Here is a 14,573-nt window from a genome sequence, read left to right as displayed (position 1 = left end):
ATTACTTCAATAGGCTATTTATAAATGACGGTGTAAATATGCATATATAATAGCCACAGGCTGGGTGCCTTGAACAGAAAATTCACATTGATAGTCTGCACTGCAAACTTTGTTTAAAGCGCTAAATACGCTATCAAGTCCTCTGACAATGACAGCAGAAGGTTCCAGACACTATTTGTTTCATAATCCTATCTAGCTGACTCTTTACTTCTTTGCAGCTCAAGTTGCCACCAAATGCTGAACTGGAGCGCGAGAGTCAATCCTTGTTTGGTTAATAAATTCCCAGCAACATATACCCCCAAGCCCCCAGGAGCTGTAGTGATGTCATATCCGTTGCCCAGGTCTCCACACCTCTCTCAGCAGTTACTCCCTTTATCTTTTTCTTGGGTCAAAACTTTTGAGGTGGGCTGGCTAGACAGCAGCGGGAGAGAGGGTAAACTAGGGCGCGGGTTGGAGGAGCTTCAGCACCTCGGTCAGCGCCCACTGCAGCCCAACCCACCCTCTTGAGCTCGCGCGGACTCCCAGCTCTGAGAATGCCTGCGGAATGATCGCCCCCCAGGGCGGCTGCCGCTGCTGCCGCTACTGCTACCGAAGCTACTGCTACCTCTGCTGCTGCTCTTGCTCCTGTTCCTGCCACCGCCTCTGTCTCTACTCTGCTCTGACTGGCAGGCAGAAAGTGCAACTGACGAGGGAAAGGTCTCCGCAGTGAGAGTGGAGTGGCTACATAAAAGAGTAAAGAGAGGGCAAAAACCCAGATCAGAATGCAGGCGACGTCTAACCTACTCAATCTCCTGCTGCTGTCTTTGCTTGCTGGATTAGATCCTTCCAAGGTATGGGCAATATTTAACTTGTTTGAAATAAATGTGCAATATGTAACAAACCGACCAAAAATGCAAATAAATATCCCAACGGGGGGGGGGGGGCCCCAAGAGAGAGTCGAAAGACAGCTCTTCCAGCTATCTTGTGTCTGGCTTATCCCTACTGCTTGTAAGATAACAAGGTGAACTACCGGAGGAATAGCTCAAGGTAGAGTCCAGGCAAGGGGGGGGGGGGGGGGGAGGGGAGAGGGACCAGGCGCGGAATATAATGTGTAGGGGCAGAGGGCTATGCGGTTCTCGGGGGGAATTTAGCTTATTCCGTATCCCAGTGCTTAATGTTCTCTTCTGAAGTCGGACGGGCAATGCAAATGAGTTAGCAGTTGAAACAATGCAATTTGTAAACATGTATTAGGAGATGGTGCACTGTTTCTTTGTTGAAAGCAGAAAAGCGTTTTCCAGCTGATCCTGGTCAATAATACTCCCATCGCAGACGTGCTGCGGTTTGTGCCCAAAACATTTAGGATGCTGCTTGTAACACACACAGCAGAGCAGCAGAGCTACACTCTGCCATGGCTGAGAGGCGTTCGTGAAAGGGGCTTGTGTTTATTTGCTTCTTTCTTTTTATTAAGAAAATTACGAAGCACTGAGGAAGTTCTGATTACCAGTGTTAAGAAACAGGAAGTGAGAACCCTACCAAACTAGGGAGGGCAGTAGGAAGGATGAGTTGTCTCAAAGATCTTGAACTCCGAAAATTATCCAGTAACTGGTAATTAAAGCGAACGCTAAGCTCTTTTGATAAAAAGGTAGAAAAATATAGAAATATTTTTAGCTGTGTAAGAGAAATGTCTTGACGATAAAGTGAGATAATTTGAAAGCTCAAGCATTCTAAGAAAATCACAATTATCTGGAATAAGAGATAAGGCATCTGGCAAAAAGAGTAAGAGATAGAATTTTTTAAATCATTTTTCTTATTTAGCCTGTCAAGAGCACTTTGACTAAACAGAAAAAGTGATACCATGTTACAAAACCATTGGAAGCTGCATTTTGGAATATTGCAAAGTTATTTTTAAAGCTTTACATTAGCTGTGCAGTGCAGAGAAATGAAGTTTCTTTTCATATTTGGATACATACAACTAAGATGTAACCAAGCATGATCTAATACTGTGGTTGACAGAATATTTCTAGGCCTAATATAGTATATAGTGAAAACTTAGAATCATATCATACACACTTGTAGTTATTTATGTGCACTTTTCATATTTAGAGAGATCTGATGAGAATTTTATTTTAAGCTATGGTTGTGCTGATATTGTCACTGTGACATCTTCACACAGTGTTTGAATGCCATCTTAATGATCATAATAGAGTATTTTACATACTAAGGGGTAGCTTAAAAGCATTTTACATCCAGGTAAAATGTGATGATTTTTTTTATTTATTGATTGATTGATTGATTGATTGATTGATTGCCTCTGGATGTATAGTGACTCATTCTACCACTCTCATTCTATTATATTGGTTACCACTTTTGAACATATTCTGTTGTATATCTCTTTTGGAATATTTTCCGTAAAACATTTTTAAAAAGCAAAGCCAATTCCTGAGTTACTGCAGAAAAAAATCACGTAAAGTGAATTTGTCATTCTTTAAAATGAATTCAGAAATGTAGAGCTATACTAACAACTACATGTGTGATTTGTCTGATATCTTTAGTGCATAAATATCTTCAATTCTTGAACCCCATCTTACCCAAATTCAATATATAAAAACAATAAAGAGCTATCAAATACAGAGATCAAGTCCCCAAATAAATGACCCATTTTAGTCAATATGATCTTTTCTAGTATTGACAAGTTTATTTGTGTGTATTCAACAGTATAAAACTTTTGCTTTAGACTTAACTGGGGCTATTTGGTACAAGTGAGCTGAGAAATCCAGGGAAAGAAAGGTATACATTAACTTTTCAAATTGTCCTTTTCAGATTCTAGATACTACAATAAAGTGTGCAAAGAACAGATGATAGTTTGTTCTACACCACATATGACATTATAGAAAATATTAAAAGATTCATAGCAAGTGATTTTAAGGTCTAAAATGCTTTTGGACTAGTAGACAAAATTTGCTTTAAAAAAATGAATAAAAGCTACTTTTGTATGTTTTAGCAAACTGTTGTTGGTCACCAAACTATAGCATCCCTCCCAACCAAATCACAAATGGTACTACTGAATTCTCAAAATAATTGTCAATTAGATTATGAACTAGGAATTTTCACAAATTTTGTTTATTGCATTAACTACTTAAGGGTTTAGATAATAAAATTATCATTCATAATATAAATTATGTATGGTGAAATTGAAATAAAACCCAATAATACAGAAGCATATAAGATCACAGTTTTTGGACAATAAGCAATAATTAAGTGGTGGCATTTAAATATACACAAATTCAAAGCAGCTGTTTTTAACATACTAATTTGCTAGAACTGATATACTTCATAATCACATTTTTAAATAAATGCATTCACATATTCCTCTGTATAACCACACTTTATAGTAAACATCTGTATAATTACCCAGTATGCACAGAAATTGGCAAAATAAGAGCTCTTAAAATTGAATACATTTTTTCAGGTACAGGATTGCCACATATACCAAATATTAGAAATGTAAATCTTAGTGATCCTTGTATACTAATTTATCTAAAAACAAAAAGGCTTTCTACCAACAGTGCCAATTCCATTTCATGGAAGACTATATAACATTTAGGTTTATGATCATTTTTCCTGAGATTGAAACTTCCAGACCTTATATGGCATTTTATAAGGTGCTTAAGTATCGCCATCTTATGGCAAGATAAGTTACTTGAAAGTCAATTTTATTTTTAAATTAAAAAAAAAAAGCCCAAACTTCTATATTCATAGAATGGATTAACTTTCAGTATGTACTTTCTTTTCTCTCATTTAATATATCATAATTGGCAAATTTAGTATTTTCTTTCAGCAGAGGAAGTCATTTTACCACTAATTAATTATTTGTATTTTTACATAGATTACCAATTTTCCTCTCAGGAAAATTATGAGAACTATGTTTTCTTAATTAAAATCTTATTAACAAGTTTCTAGTTCCATTTAGAAAAACTCAGAAGTATATTACTTTGCCTATTTTAAGAAAAATTAATTTTATTTGTAATGGAGTGCCTGAATTATAGGCAATGTGCCAAACCATCATTCATTTAATAAGTAAATTGAAAATAAGAGTGAAAGCTTGTAGGAATTCAATTACTACTTAGTTTTATAGAGAAAGGACTATTTCAGTACAGGAAATTCCTGAGAATGGCTGCTAGATGGCATCTCTGTGCTTTTAAACTAAACACATGAGTTCAGTAATGACCTTGATAGTAGGAGAGTGAAACTCTTTTTCTTTTAGGAGAAGATTTTTAGCAGACCATGATTTGAACATTGTAACAAAATAGTTATTCCTGTGAATCAGAACCATGAATTTCTCTGCTCTGCAATGATGAACCAGGAAGAAAGGAAGGTATAACTGTGGCCGTGCAGGTTTTAAACAGAACATTTTTTACCAAAGTCAGATACTTGGCGAACAGTTCAAAAGAGGTGACATGGGCATAGGCACACATTGCAGCGACTGTTGAACTTTAAAGCAGTCATACTTGTATGATAAATATACTGGCAAACGCCCTGGCACACTTAGATTGAGAAAACATTCACTATCTTCTTACGTAGAAATACATAAAAGAACTTATCACCATGGTGCTTGCTCACACTACAGACATAAAATGTAACAATGATTCAGCAATAATCTTCAGCACCAAACTGTTCTTTCTGTCCAAGACAAGCCAGCCACTTAGAACTCTTGCATTAAATAATATGGTTGCTTTAAAGCCACATAAAGATGATGAATACTAAGATAATTTCAATAATTAAATTTTTAATACTTCATAATGTAATACACCATGGATAAGTGTCTTTGCATTTTGGTACTGCTAAAGAAAATCATCAAAGACCTACATTGGCTAGAGGTGGTTTTGTACATAAATCTAGTGACAGTTCTTGTTCTTTGAACTTTCAAATGATATTAATAAAAAGCAAAAACAAGAGAAATAAGCTGAGATAAATCTGCTGTAAAATCCAACTTAAAAATCTGTCTTCTCTTGGGGCGCCTGGGTGGCGCAGTCGGTTAAGCGTCCGACTTCAGCCAGGTCACGATCTCGCGGTCCGGGAGTTCGAGCCCCGCGTCGGGCTCTGGGCTGATGGCTCGGAGCCTGGAGCCTGTTTCCGATTCTGTGTCTCCCTCTCTCTCTGCCCCTCCCCCATTCATGCTCTGTCTCTCTCTATCCCAAAAATAAATAAACGTTGAAAAAAAATTAAAAAAAAAATCTGTCTTCTCCTGTAGTTCCTGTATACCAGACACAGTCTCTATACAAGAGGACCCACTCAAGTTAGCACAGACATTATGGATCAATGGCATTTGGCAAAAACCTGTCATTACACACGGGTAAACCCTGATAAAGTTTTGGCATCCTTAACCCAATTACACTTTTATTTTAAAGAAAGTAAATATTCTTTCTCATTCTCTTGGCAATTTGGAAAGGTTAAAGTGGTACTGTTTCCTTTTTCTTTTAAAATTCTATCCCATGTAATTTTACAATTACACTCTTAAAAAATTATACATATATGTGTGTGTGTTTGTGTGTGTATGTGCATGTGTGTGTGTATACATATACATACATACATATATATATATATATATATGAACGATGTTGAGGGAGCTGTGATCTTAGTGCCCTCACTTGTAAAATGTGAAGCCTACGTGTTCTGAAAACTTCTTTGTTAAATTCTAGAATGACTCTATGCTATGCTTTTGGCATGTTTGTGTCTCCATTTCATATATTGAAACCTAATACCCAAGGTGATGATGTTAAGATTTGCAGCTTTGGGGAAGTAATTAGGTCCTGAAGATGGAGTCTTCATAAATGAGATTTATGATATAGGAGGTCCCAGAGAGAGAGCTCTGTGTGAGGATACAAAAAGATGTCTGCATCCTGGAAGAGGGCCCCCACCTGAGCATTCTGGCACCCAGATCTTAAACTTCCAGCCTCCAGGGCTGAGAGAAATAACTATGTTTATAAGCTACTCAGTGGAGTACTTTTTGTTATAGCGGCCCAAACAGAATGCAGTATGTTATTTAATAATATTTGATCATTAAAAATTAGCGAATTATTTTGCAGGTTATAGCTTCTAAGATCATAAACTTTGTGAGATCTGGGGACCAGCCTGCCTAGATAATATCACGAAGTTTTCGTCTTCTGGGTTTGGCATTCAAAGCCTTCAGTTTTCTGCTTCTTCTGCACCGCCCTCTCCTTCCCTCCTGTCCCACATTCACCATCCCAGCAAAGTGGGCTCACCTGTCAAGACTGCTAGTGTCTTTGAAAGCCAACATGTTTCCTGCTTCATCTCTTTTATTTAATGAAGAATTCTCTAGTGAAAAGCAAAGTAAAAACTTATTCTCATATGAAAGGAATTACTCATACAGGGAGGTATTTGGGAAGGCTACTTATAAAAGTTCCTGCATATTCATTGCTGACTTTTCCCAAGCAGGAACATCCTTGAGGATTTTAGGCTGGCAATTATTAGAAAAATCTTGATTTTTGTACTGATAATATATATAAAGAAAAAATGAGGTTGGATAAAGCTAAGACTTGGCATTTGATTTACTAAGGTATTAGTCACATTTTACCTTAAAACAATTGGCATCAAGAAACAGGCAGGCAAACCATAGGAGACTCTTAACTATAGAGAACAAACTGAGGGTTGCTAGACGGGAGGTTGGTGGGAGATGAGCTAAATGAGTGAAGGGCATTAAGGAGGGTACTTGTTGGGATGAGCACTGGGTGTTGTATGTATGTGATAAATCACTGGATTCTACTTCTGAAACCAATACTACACTGTATGTTAACTAACTTCGATTTAAATAAATTAAAAAAAAAAAAAACATTTGGCATCAGTGAGAGTAATAGAGGAGATACAAAACCAGACAGTTGTCTTTGCAGGTTAGTTGATAGGACAGTGAGTTTGGGGGATCATCTGCACATTTGTGTCAATATGTGTGCATATATGTGAACAGATTATTTCACAGAATTAAAATATTAAAGTAATATCAAAAGCTATTTAAACATTCGCTACCTAGATCCCAGGTTTAAATCTACAAAAGGATCTTGAAATTACTCATCCATTTACTCAGTCTATACCACTTACCAATTAAAAACTTTGAAGGAGATTTCCTATGAAACTAATATTTTCATGGTAATTTTCCAGTATAATTTTTTAAGTTGTATACCCAATTAATTCAATATAAAAGGGCAAGCTGGACATGACATCTTAAGAACTGATTTTAAGGCCTAACTGTGCAACATTTCAGTGAGACACTTACCTTCTCTTAAGCTCAGTTTTCTCAAGTGCAGAAAAGATGGAATTGCAATAGAATTTATACCATCATTAATTATATATATAATTATATATATATATATATCATTTATATATTTATATAGATAAAACTGTAAGTCTCTAAATAAATATTTCATAAAACCATTCAACCTATAACCAGATCTAAAGACTTTTGTACCATATACTAAGATTATAATAGCAAAGGACCTCTCCTGGTCCTTCTTTCTTGCTATTCCTTCTCAGCTTTCAGAAAAGTGAATGCCATGTTTTCATATGATCAGAAGAATTTCTCACAACCAGCCTATAATTTTGGTCAAAGCTCCAATTTCAACATATCACCTTAAAAATTTACATCATACTTCTATCCCAAAGGGTGCCTCTTATAAATTTATTAGAAAAAAATATAAGACATGGAGAGTGGTTCCATAATATCGGAGACAAACGACATCCAGAAAAGAGCTTTTAAACTAATCGTGGAGAGTGGATCACAGAGAGGATGACTATTTTTAAACAAAGATCAGCTGATAAAACTGATTTCTTTGACCAGCATAAAAAGTGTAGGGCTCTTGTGACTTTGCAAAGTATACCAATAATAAACTAGTTTAAACTTTCTCTATGATTTGAAAATATTAAAGAAAGAAGGTTTAGAAAGAGACGTTACCAAGTTACTCAGCCTAAAAATGTTCAGGGCAGAAAGTCATTGTTTTAGCCCTTTCAGGCTACACTAACAAAAGATCACAGACTGGGGAGTTTATTAACAACCGCAATTAGGGAAGTCCAAAACCAAGCTACCAGCATGGTGAAGTTTTGGCAAAGGTCATTTTCCTGGTTCATAGCTGGTGCCTTTTCACTGTCCCCTCAGTGAATCTCTTTTATGAGGGCACTAATCTCATTCATGAAGGCTTCCCCCTTGATGACCTGTTCACCTGCCAAAGGTCCTACCTCTTAATACGATTGCACCAGACATTAGGATATCAACAATTTGGGTAGGAAGTACACAAACATTCAGACCATAGCAGTCATGGAGAAATGCCAACTTTTATGAACACAATTTCTCTGCTCTTTTCTCTTGGATGCTTTCCTCGGTCCCTATGTTTATACTTAGTTTCCTGCTCTTTTTTTAATTTTTTTTTCAACGTTTATTTATTTTTGGGACAGAGAGAGAGACAGAGCATGAACGGGGGAGGGGCAGAGAGAGAGGGAGACACAGAATCGGAAGCAGGCTCCAGGCTCCGAGCCATCAGCCCAGAGCCTGACGCGGGGCTCGAACTCACGGACCGCGAGATCGTGACCTGGCTGAAGTCGGACGCTTAACCGACTGCGCCACCCAGGCGCCCCTTCCTGCTCTTCTTAATAGAGACTTTTACCAAGCGCTTGAAAAGACCTGACCCTTAATTAGCCCCTAAATAATACTTCCTCCAATGTTATGCATCCAAAGCAAGTCCACATGAGTAACTCATGAACTGATTCTTTCTTTTCTCAGTTCAATTCATGTAGATAATATAAAGGGTAAAACTAGATAAGGATGACTATTTATATTTAGGATAGACCCTAATCATGAAAAACTAATATTTAAGAAATGCATTGTTTCAAAAATATTTGCATACCATTCTATAGTGAGATTTAACTCATTTCTGTTATTGCTATGAGAGGTTGCAAACCTTTTTGAGGAGAGAGGATTCCAAAATACAGGAACAACATAAAACCATGTCTATCAAGAGTGCCACTAATTTGAATGGTGCTAATAAAAATACTCAAAAGTACTGTTGGAACAAAAAAAAGAATTTTCCAAGGACTTTATCCTTTATGCTTTAAAAACAAGGTGTTATAAAGCATATATCACAAAGCTATGCCTTCTGTCATTCTTATAACAAGCTCTCGGAAGAATAAAAATAAGTTCAGAAAGAGGATCACAGATGCTGTTGAGTTCCTGCTTTTGCCTCTCCTTGGAAAGCTCTTTCCCTCTTCTCCATATGTCAAAATTTTACCTATATTTTAAGATGCAACTCAAATGTCACGTCTTCCATAAATTCTTCTCTGACACGGAAGGAAGAGGTAATCCTGATAAACTAAGACCTCCTGTAACACAAGAATCATGTTTTATTCACCTTTGCATCTATAGCCACTCCCACTGTGTCTGACACATAATAGGTGTTCAATGAAAACAGACTGAGCTGGATTTCTTTTCCCCCCAAATTTGTAGAACACTCTATCTAATCACTCTTATTACACTTTCCACCTTCTTTCCCCCCCACCCCAACTGGGTATTTATTGTATTGTGTCTCCCCTACTAAATTATAATATAATTGAGAGAAGGCTGTGTTTTGGTCATTACCTTGTCCTTTCTTATCTAGCAACTAGCACAGTGCCTCTTCAGGTGAAATATAAATATATGAAGAAAAAAAGAAGTCAAGGAACACCAAAAAACTTAAAATTCTGGGTTAAATAAGCCATGAACATAATAAATGTTTAGGATCCATGCTCTCATCAGAAAAGATATTAGGGGCAGGGAAGTAACATAAATTTTGAGAATCTTGTTTTCAAAGGTCCAGAACTCATATCAAGTTATTTACCTTGAACAATACTGCAAGATTATGTCTTTTAAAATTTTCTGATTAGTTTCTTGTCCTATCTCACCATCCTCAGTGCTATTTTTGACTTTTGGTAGCTCTTGGGAATGCTACAACCTTAACACTCTTGTGAATTACCTGATGTGTTTCCTAACACTTGGTGGTAATGTTAGCATTTCTTCTTATTCCTTGATATATGTATAGGCATCCATTTTATTGGTATAGGCTTATAAGTTGGAAGAGCATATTAATGTGCACTTATTGTTTTGACCATATTTATTTTATGTAATGTCTTAGCCTTATCTGATAAGTTAGTATATTATTGGTATTTCTCCATCTCTTTTTAGGGACTCCATTATTTTTTTAAGAATCAAAAATACTCCCTTAATATTATTCTCTTCCTATACATTCTTATCATAGTACCATATAAAGAAAAGGAATATTGGCTCTATCTTTGTACTATATTACTAAATAAGCACAATACCATGATACAGAATTATATTAAATGATTCAGAGCAAATATAGAGTGGAATTAGAATCATCTGAATTGTAACTTCTGAAAAGTATCAGATATTCGATATTTTCATAATTAACTTTGTAGGTTAAAAGGCTTTGAAAATAACTGTCAATAATAAAATTGTTCTAACAGCACAAACAGCTATCTAGATAACCCCAAAGGGAGGGCACAAATTGAATAGATGATCCTTTTTATTTTTCCAACTAAGTTGAAGGTGATTAAGAAGCATTATCCCATGATGATTTAAATAGCATTACCAGAGGGACCAATTCCAGATGGCAGGATTTCTTCAAATAGAGAATCAGTATTGGAAATGTTGATTCACTGGCACCAAAATGTCACTGGTGAAATATTAACTTACAGAAGACACCACCACTTCTGGGAATGATCTATGTCTATGGCTACCTAGGGAATTATTTATCTGGAATTAGTACCAATGGTAAGTATTTTTACATCTACATATGTTTTGTGGCATGAAGACTAAATCTTAGTGCCTATCACTGTAGTAATAGACAAACAAATATTTTCTGACTTGAGACCCGCTGAAGACTTCTGATTATATTTACCATTTATTATTTACATTGTGCTACAGCTATCTTCTACTTTTTACAACAAGCTGAATGCTAGACAAATTCAGAGAATAAATGACTAGTTTGATTGCCATATATACCTTAAAGCACTCTAGGGATAAGCAGATGGAAATGTACAGAGACTTATGAAGCTCATGCCAAAAAAAGTAGCTATTGTAATATGACTCAAAACTGGGCATAAGATATGTGAGAGTAAGGAATCAAGTGGACGGAATCAATCAATAATTTACTCATGGTGCCCGTATTAGTTCTGACAGGAATGACTTTCCTGTCAGTCAAAGCAATAAAAGACTCCAAGTCTAAATATTTGTCCTAAATAAAACAGGGTAAAACTCCAAGACGTGATAAAATCATAAATGAGCTTATATGTAGCATAGAGGTGAATGCATTCATATATAGCTAAAAGAAAAAGAATTGGAAGAAGAAACAGAAGCAAGCAAAGGCAATGAAAACATCATTAATTTCCTTTTTCTTTCTAGCATCTTAACTTTGCAAATAGAGACCCAATAGAAATGTGATTGTATTTTGTCCATTTGTAATCATTTATTTTGGAAAAGATACCTCTCAAGGGACTCAACCTAATTAATATTAATTTAACATATAAAATGAAAATAAAGGAAAAGAGAAACCATACCGAATCAAAACAAATTACATAATGATTAGGAAATTAGAAAGTCCATGGTGTTACAGATAGAGTACTAAATTAGGAATTTAAAAATCCGGGACCTAGTATCAGTTTTGCAACTGTCTAGTTATATGGCCTGAGACAACTCACTAAATTTTTTGGTTTACGTTTCCTCATGTGCAAAATGAAGATGTGGAGCCAAATGTTCTTTTTTTTTATGGGTAGGTCCTCTTAAAATGGGGTACATTCATCTCTTATAAACCTAGTTCATCATTGTTTCATCCTCCCTTCTGCTCATAGACTTTCAAATTGTTAAAAGTAAAGAGAAAACTTAGGCTTCTTTTACTTTGCTGTTGAAAATCAAAGTTTAATATCATTGAGAAAATCATGGCAACTTACTCATCTATGTAGAGCTAAAAATAAATGTAAAATATATAAGCTAATTTCACATCTCAAGCATTACATAATATTTAATATTTATTTTGTATGTTTCCTTTATATTAGCTTTTGAAGATTTAATGAAAAATAAATGAGAGAAGGACATTGTGCTTCTATTGTCTGACAGTAGTTAAAACAAAAGAGACTCTAAGAGTTACTAGAAATAGGCCATCTATTTTATTTCTGCATAAAAGAAAACTCTCCTTTATAACATAACTCATGGGTGGTTAGCTAACTTTTGTCCATATGTTTCTAATATTGGGGAGTGGGACAGTATTCAAGGAATTGGATTATTTTTAATCAAAAAAAATAGAAAATTTCTTTTTAAATTGAGTTGTGACTTCCAATGATATTTTATACTACTGAGCTATGATTCATTATTTGGCTCAATACAAGAAGAAAAAAAAATAGTATGGACTGTGGTAGGCAATAACATCCTCACATACTAATCCCCAGAAACTGTGAATATGGTACCTTACTTTTGCCAAAGAGAATTTGTAGATGTGACTAAATTAAAGATTTTGAGATGGGAAGATTGTCCTACTTTTTCTGATGGGCCCAGTGTAATAAAAAAGGCCCATAAAAGAGGATGGCTAGATGCTTAGAATCAGAAAAAGAAGAGATGATGACAGACATTGGAGGGAGGTACTTTACCGACGGAAGAAGGGCCAAAAGCCAAGAGATAAGCACCGCTTCTAGAAGCTAGACAGCTAAGAAAATGGATGCTTCTCTAGAGACTCCAGCAAGGAATACAGCCTTGCTAATAACATTTTGATTTTAGCCTCATAAAACTTATTTCATAGTTCTGCCCTTTAGAACTTAAGACACCAAACTTGTGTTGCTTTAAACCACTAAGTTTAGAGTAATTTTTTACAGCAGGAATAGGAAAATAACACATTAGTCTAGATGATAATAATTACTATGTAAATTATTATTTTGACTTAACATAAGTCAGCCAAATAATGCTATAGTCTATGCTTGTGAATATTAAGGTTAGAGAGACAATAGATGTGAAATTACAGTGAGCTCTAAAAATTAAGTTAGATAATATAAAAATTAAAAATGCTTATAAAGAAACCTAATTAGATTATATATAACCCTAAATTCATTACATGATAGGTAACTGTGTTCCCTGACATTTTTAAGATACAAAGTGAGTCCTTCAGTTGCTGTTGTTAGGTAAAGTCTGCCTATAGACTCTCACTCAAATCTCACTCTCAATCTAAGAATTAAATCGTTGTCATTTCATTTCTTTGCCAGCCTAGGATTTTAAAAGCATTTGATGCCACATTCTTTATACTGTATTTGTCATCTATAGTGAAAATACAAATAAATTGGCTACTATCATTTAGTAAAATGATACAGACTGCTCCTTCTTTTCATCAGTCCGATTTGATCTACCAAAGGCGCTGGCATGGCTTCAGATGAAAGCAATTTTGTTTAGAGAACCAATGCATGTTACACAATAAAGGCATGGTCAAACACAATGAATGCTTAGTGACATTCCACAAAGTATAAGCAAGATCCATCCCTTTTATATGCAGTTGAAAGAGAAAATTATGTTCTTAAGTTTGCTTATTTAATTTTAAATAACTGGGATTTGTTTTTAGCTCTAAGACCATTTGTGAAGAAAGTAGTCCAGGAATGAATGAATGACTCTCAATGATCTTAATTATCACATGTGAAAGAGTAGTCCACTTGCATTCATATCATAATAATTTTTTTCAACAAAATACTCATACCTGGCACTATTGTAGGAGTTAGAGATAAAATAATTTTTAAAAACATTTTTTAAATATTTATTCTTTGAGAGACCAAGACAGAACACAAGTCGGAGACGGAGACACAGAATTCACAATGGCTCCAGGCTCTGAGCTGTCAGCACAGAACCCTCCGCAGGGCTCAAACTCACAGACCCCGAGATCATGCCTGACCAAAGTCGGATGGTTAACTAACTGAGCCACCCACGTGCCCCAGAATTTTTAAAAGGTATAGTTACTACTCTCAAAAAGCCCTTAATATTTTCTACTGGAGAACTCAATCAGATATACTAATAATTGTAGCACTATGTGATATGTTCTATAACAGACACTTGCATAGGACACACAAGTAAGAGATAGAGAAGGAACACCTACAGAAGGCAGGGCAAAGGAGAAAATTTCCTGCGGGACGTGACGCTTAAAGGAAGATCAGCCAAAAAAAAAAAAAATAAAAAAAAAAAAGAAGGAAGAAAGGGGTATTCCATTAAAGGCAACAGCTTATATGAAGTCAAAGAGATATAAAAGAGTATGTCAAACACTGAAGATCTTTCAACATGACTTGAGTTCTTTTACTACCAATTTTATGAGAAGTAGGAGAAAAGTTGATGAAAAAAAAGAGCTATTGGTGGCACTAAAATGGTAGAAAAATGATTGCCTAGGGGCGCCTGGGTGGCTCAGTTGGTTAGGCATCCGACTTCGTCTCTGGTCATGATCTCGCGGTCGGTGAGTTCGAGCCCCGCGTCAGGCTCTGTGCTGACAGCTCAGAGCCTGGAGCCTGTTTCGGATTCTGTG

The 14,573-nt window shown here is 35.7% G+C and overlaps 1 protein-coding gene across 1 annotated transcript in view; it reads left to right on the top strand.

Moving 5' to 3' along the window:
- The first annotated feature begins 344 nt into the window (after positions 1 to 344).
- The window catches only part of OLFM3 (olfactomedin 3), a 208,113-nt gene continuing 193,884 nt past the window's right edge, over positions 345 to 14,573 (top strand). Inside the window, exon 1 of the mRNA XM_040471124.1 lies at positions 345 to 830. Coding sequence (XP_040327058.1) covers positions 762 to 830 — 69 coding nt within the window. The 5' untranslated portion in view covers positions 345 to 761. The remainder of the gene's footprint in view (positions 831 to 14,573) is intronic.

Source organism: Herpailurus yagouaroundi, unplaced genomic scaffold (genome assembly GCF_014898765.1).
Source record: "Herpailurus yagouaroundi ecotype Mexico unplaced genomic scaffold, PumYag 77, whole genome shotgun sequence".
NCBI lineage: Eukaryota > Metazoa > Chordata > Mammalia > Carnivora > Felidae > Herpailurus > Herpailurus yagouaroundi.
Note: the sequence above shows the minus strand (reverse complement) of the source record. Positions and strands in the feature narration are given on the sequence as shown.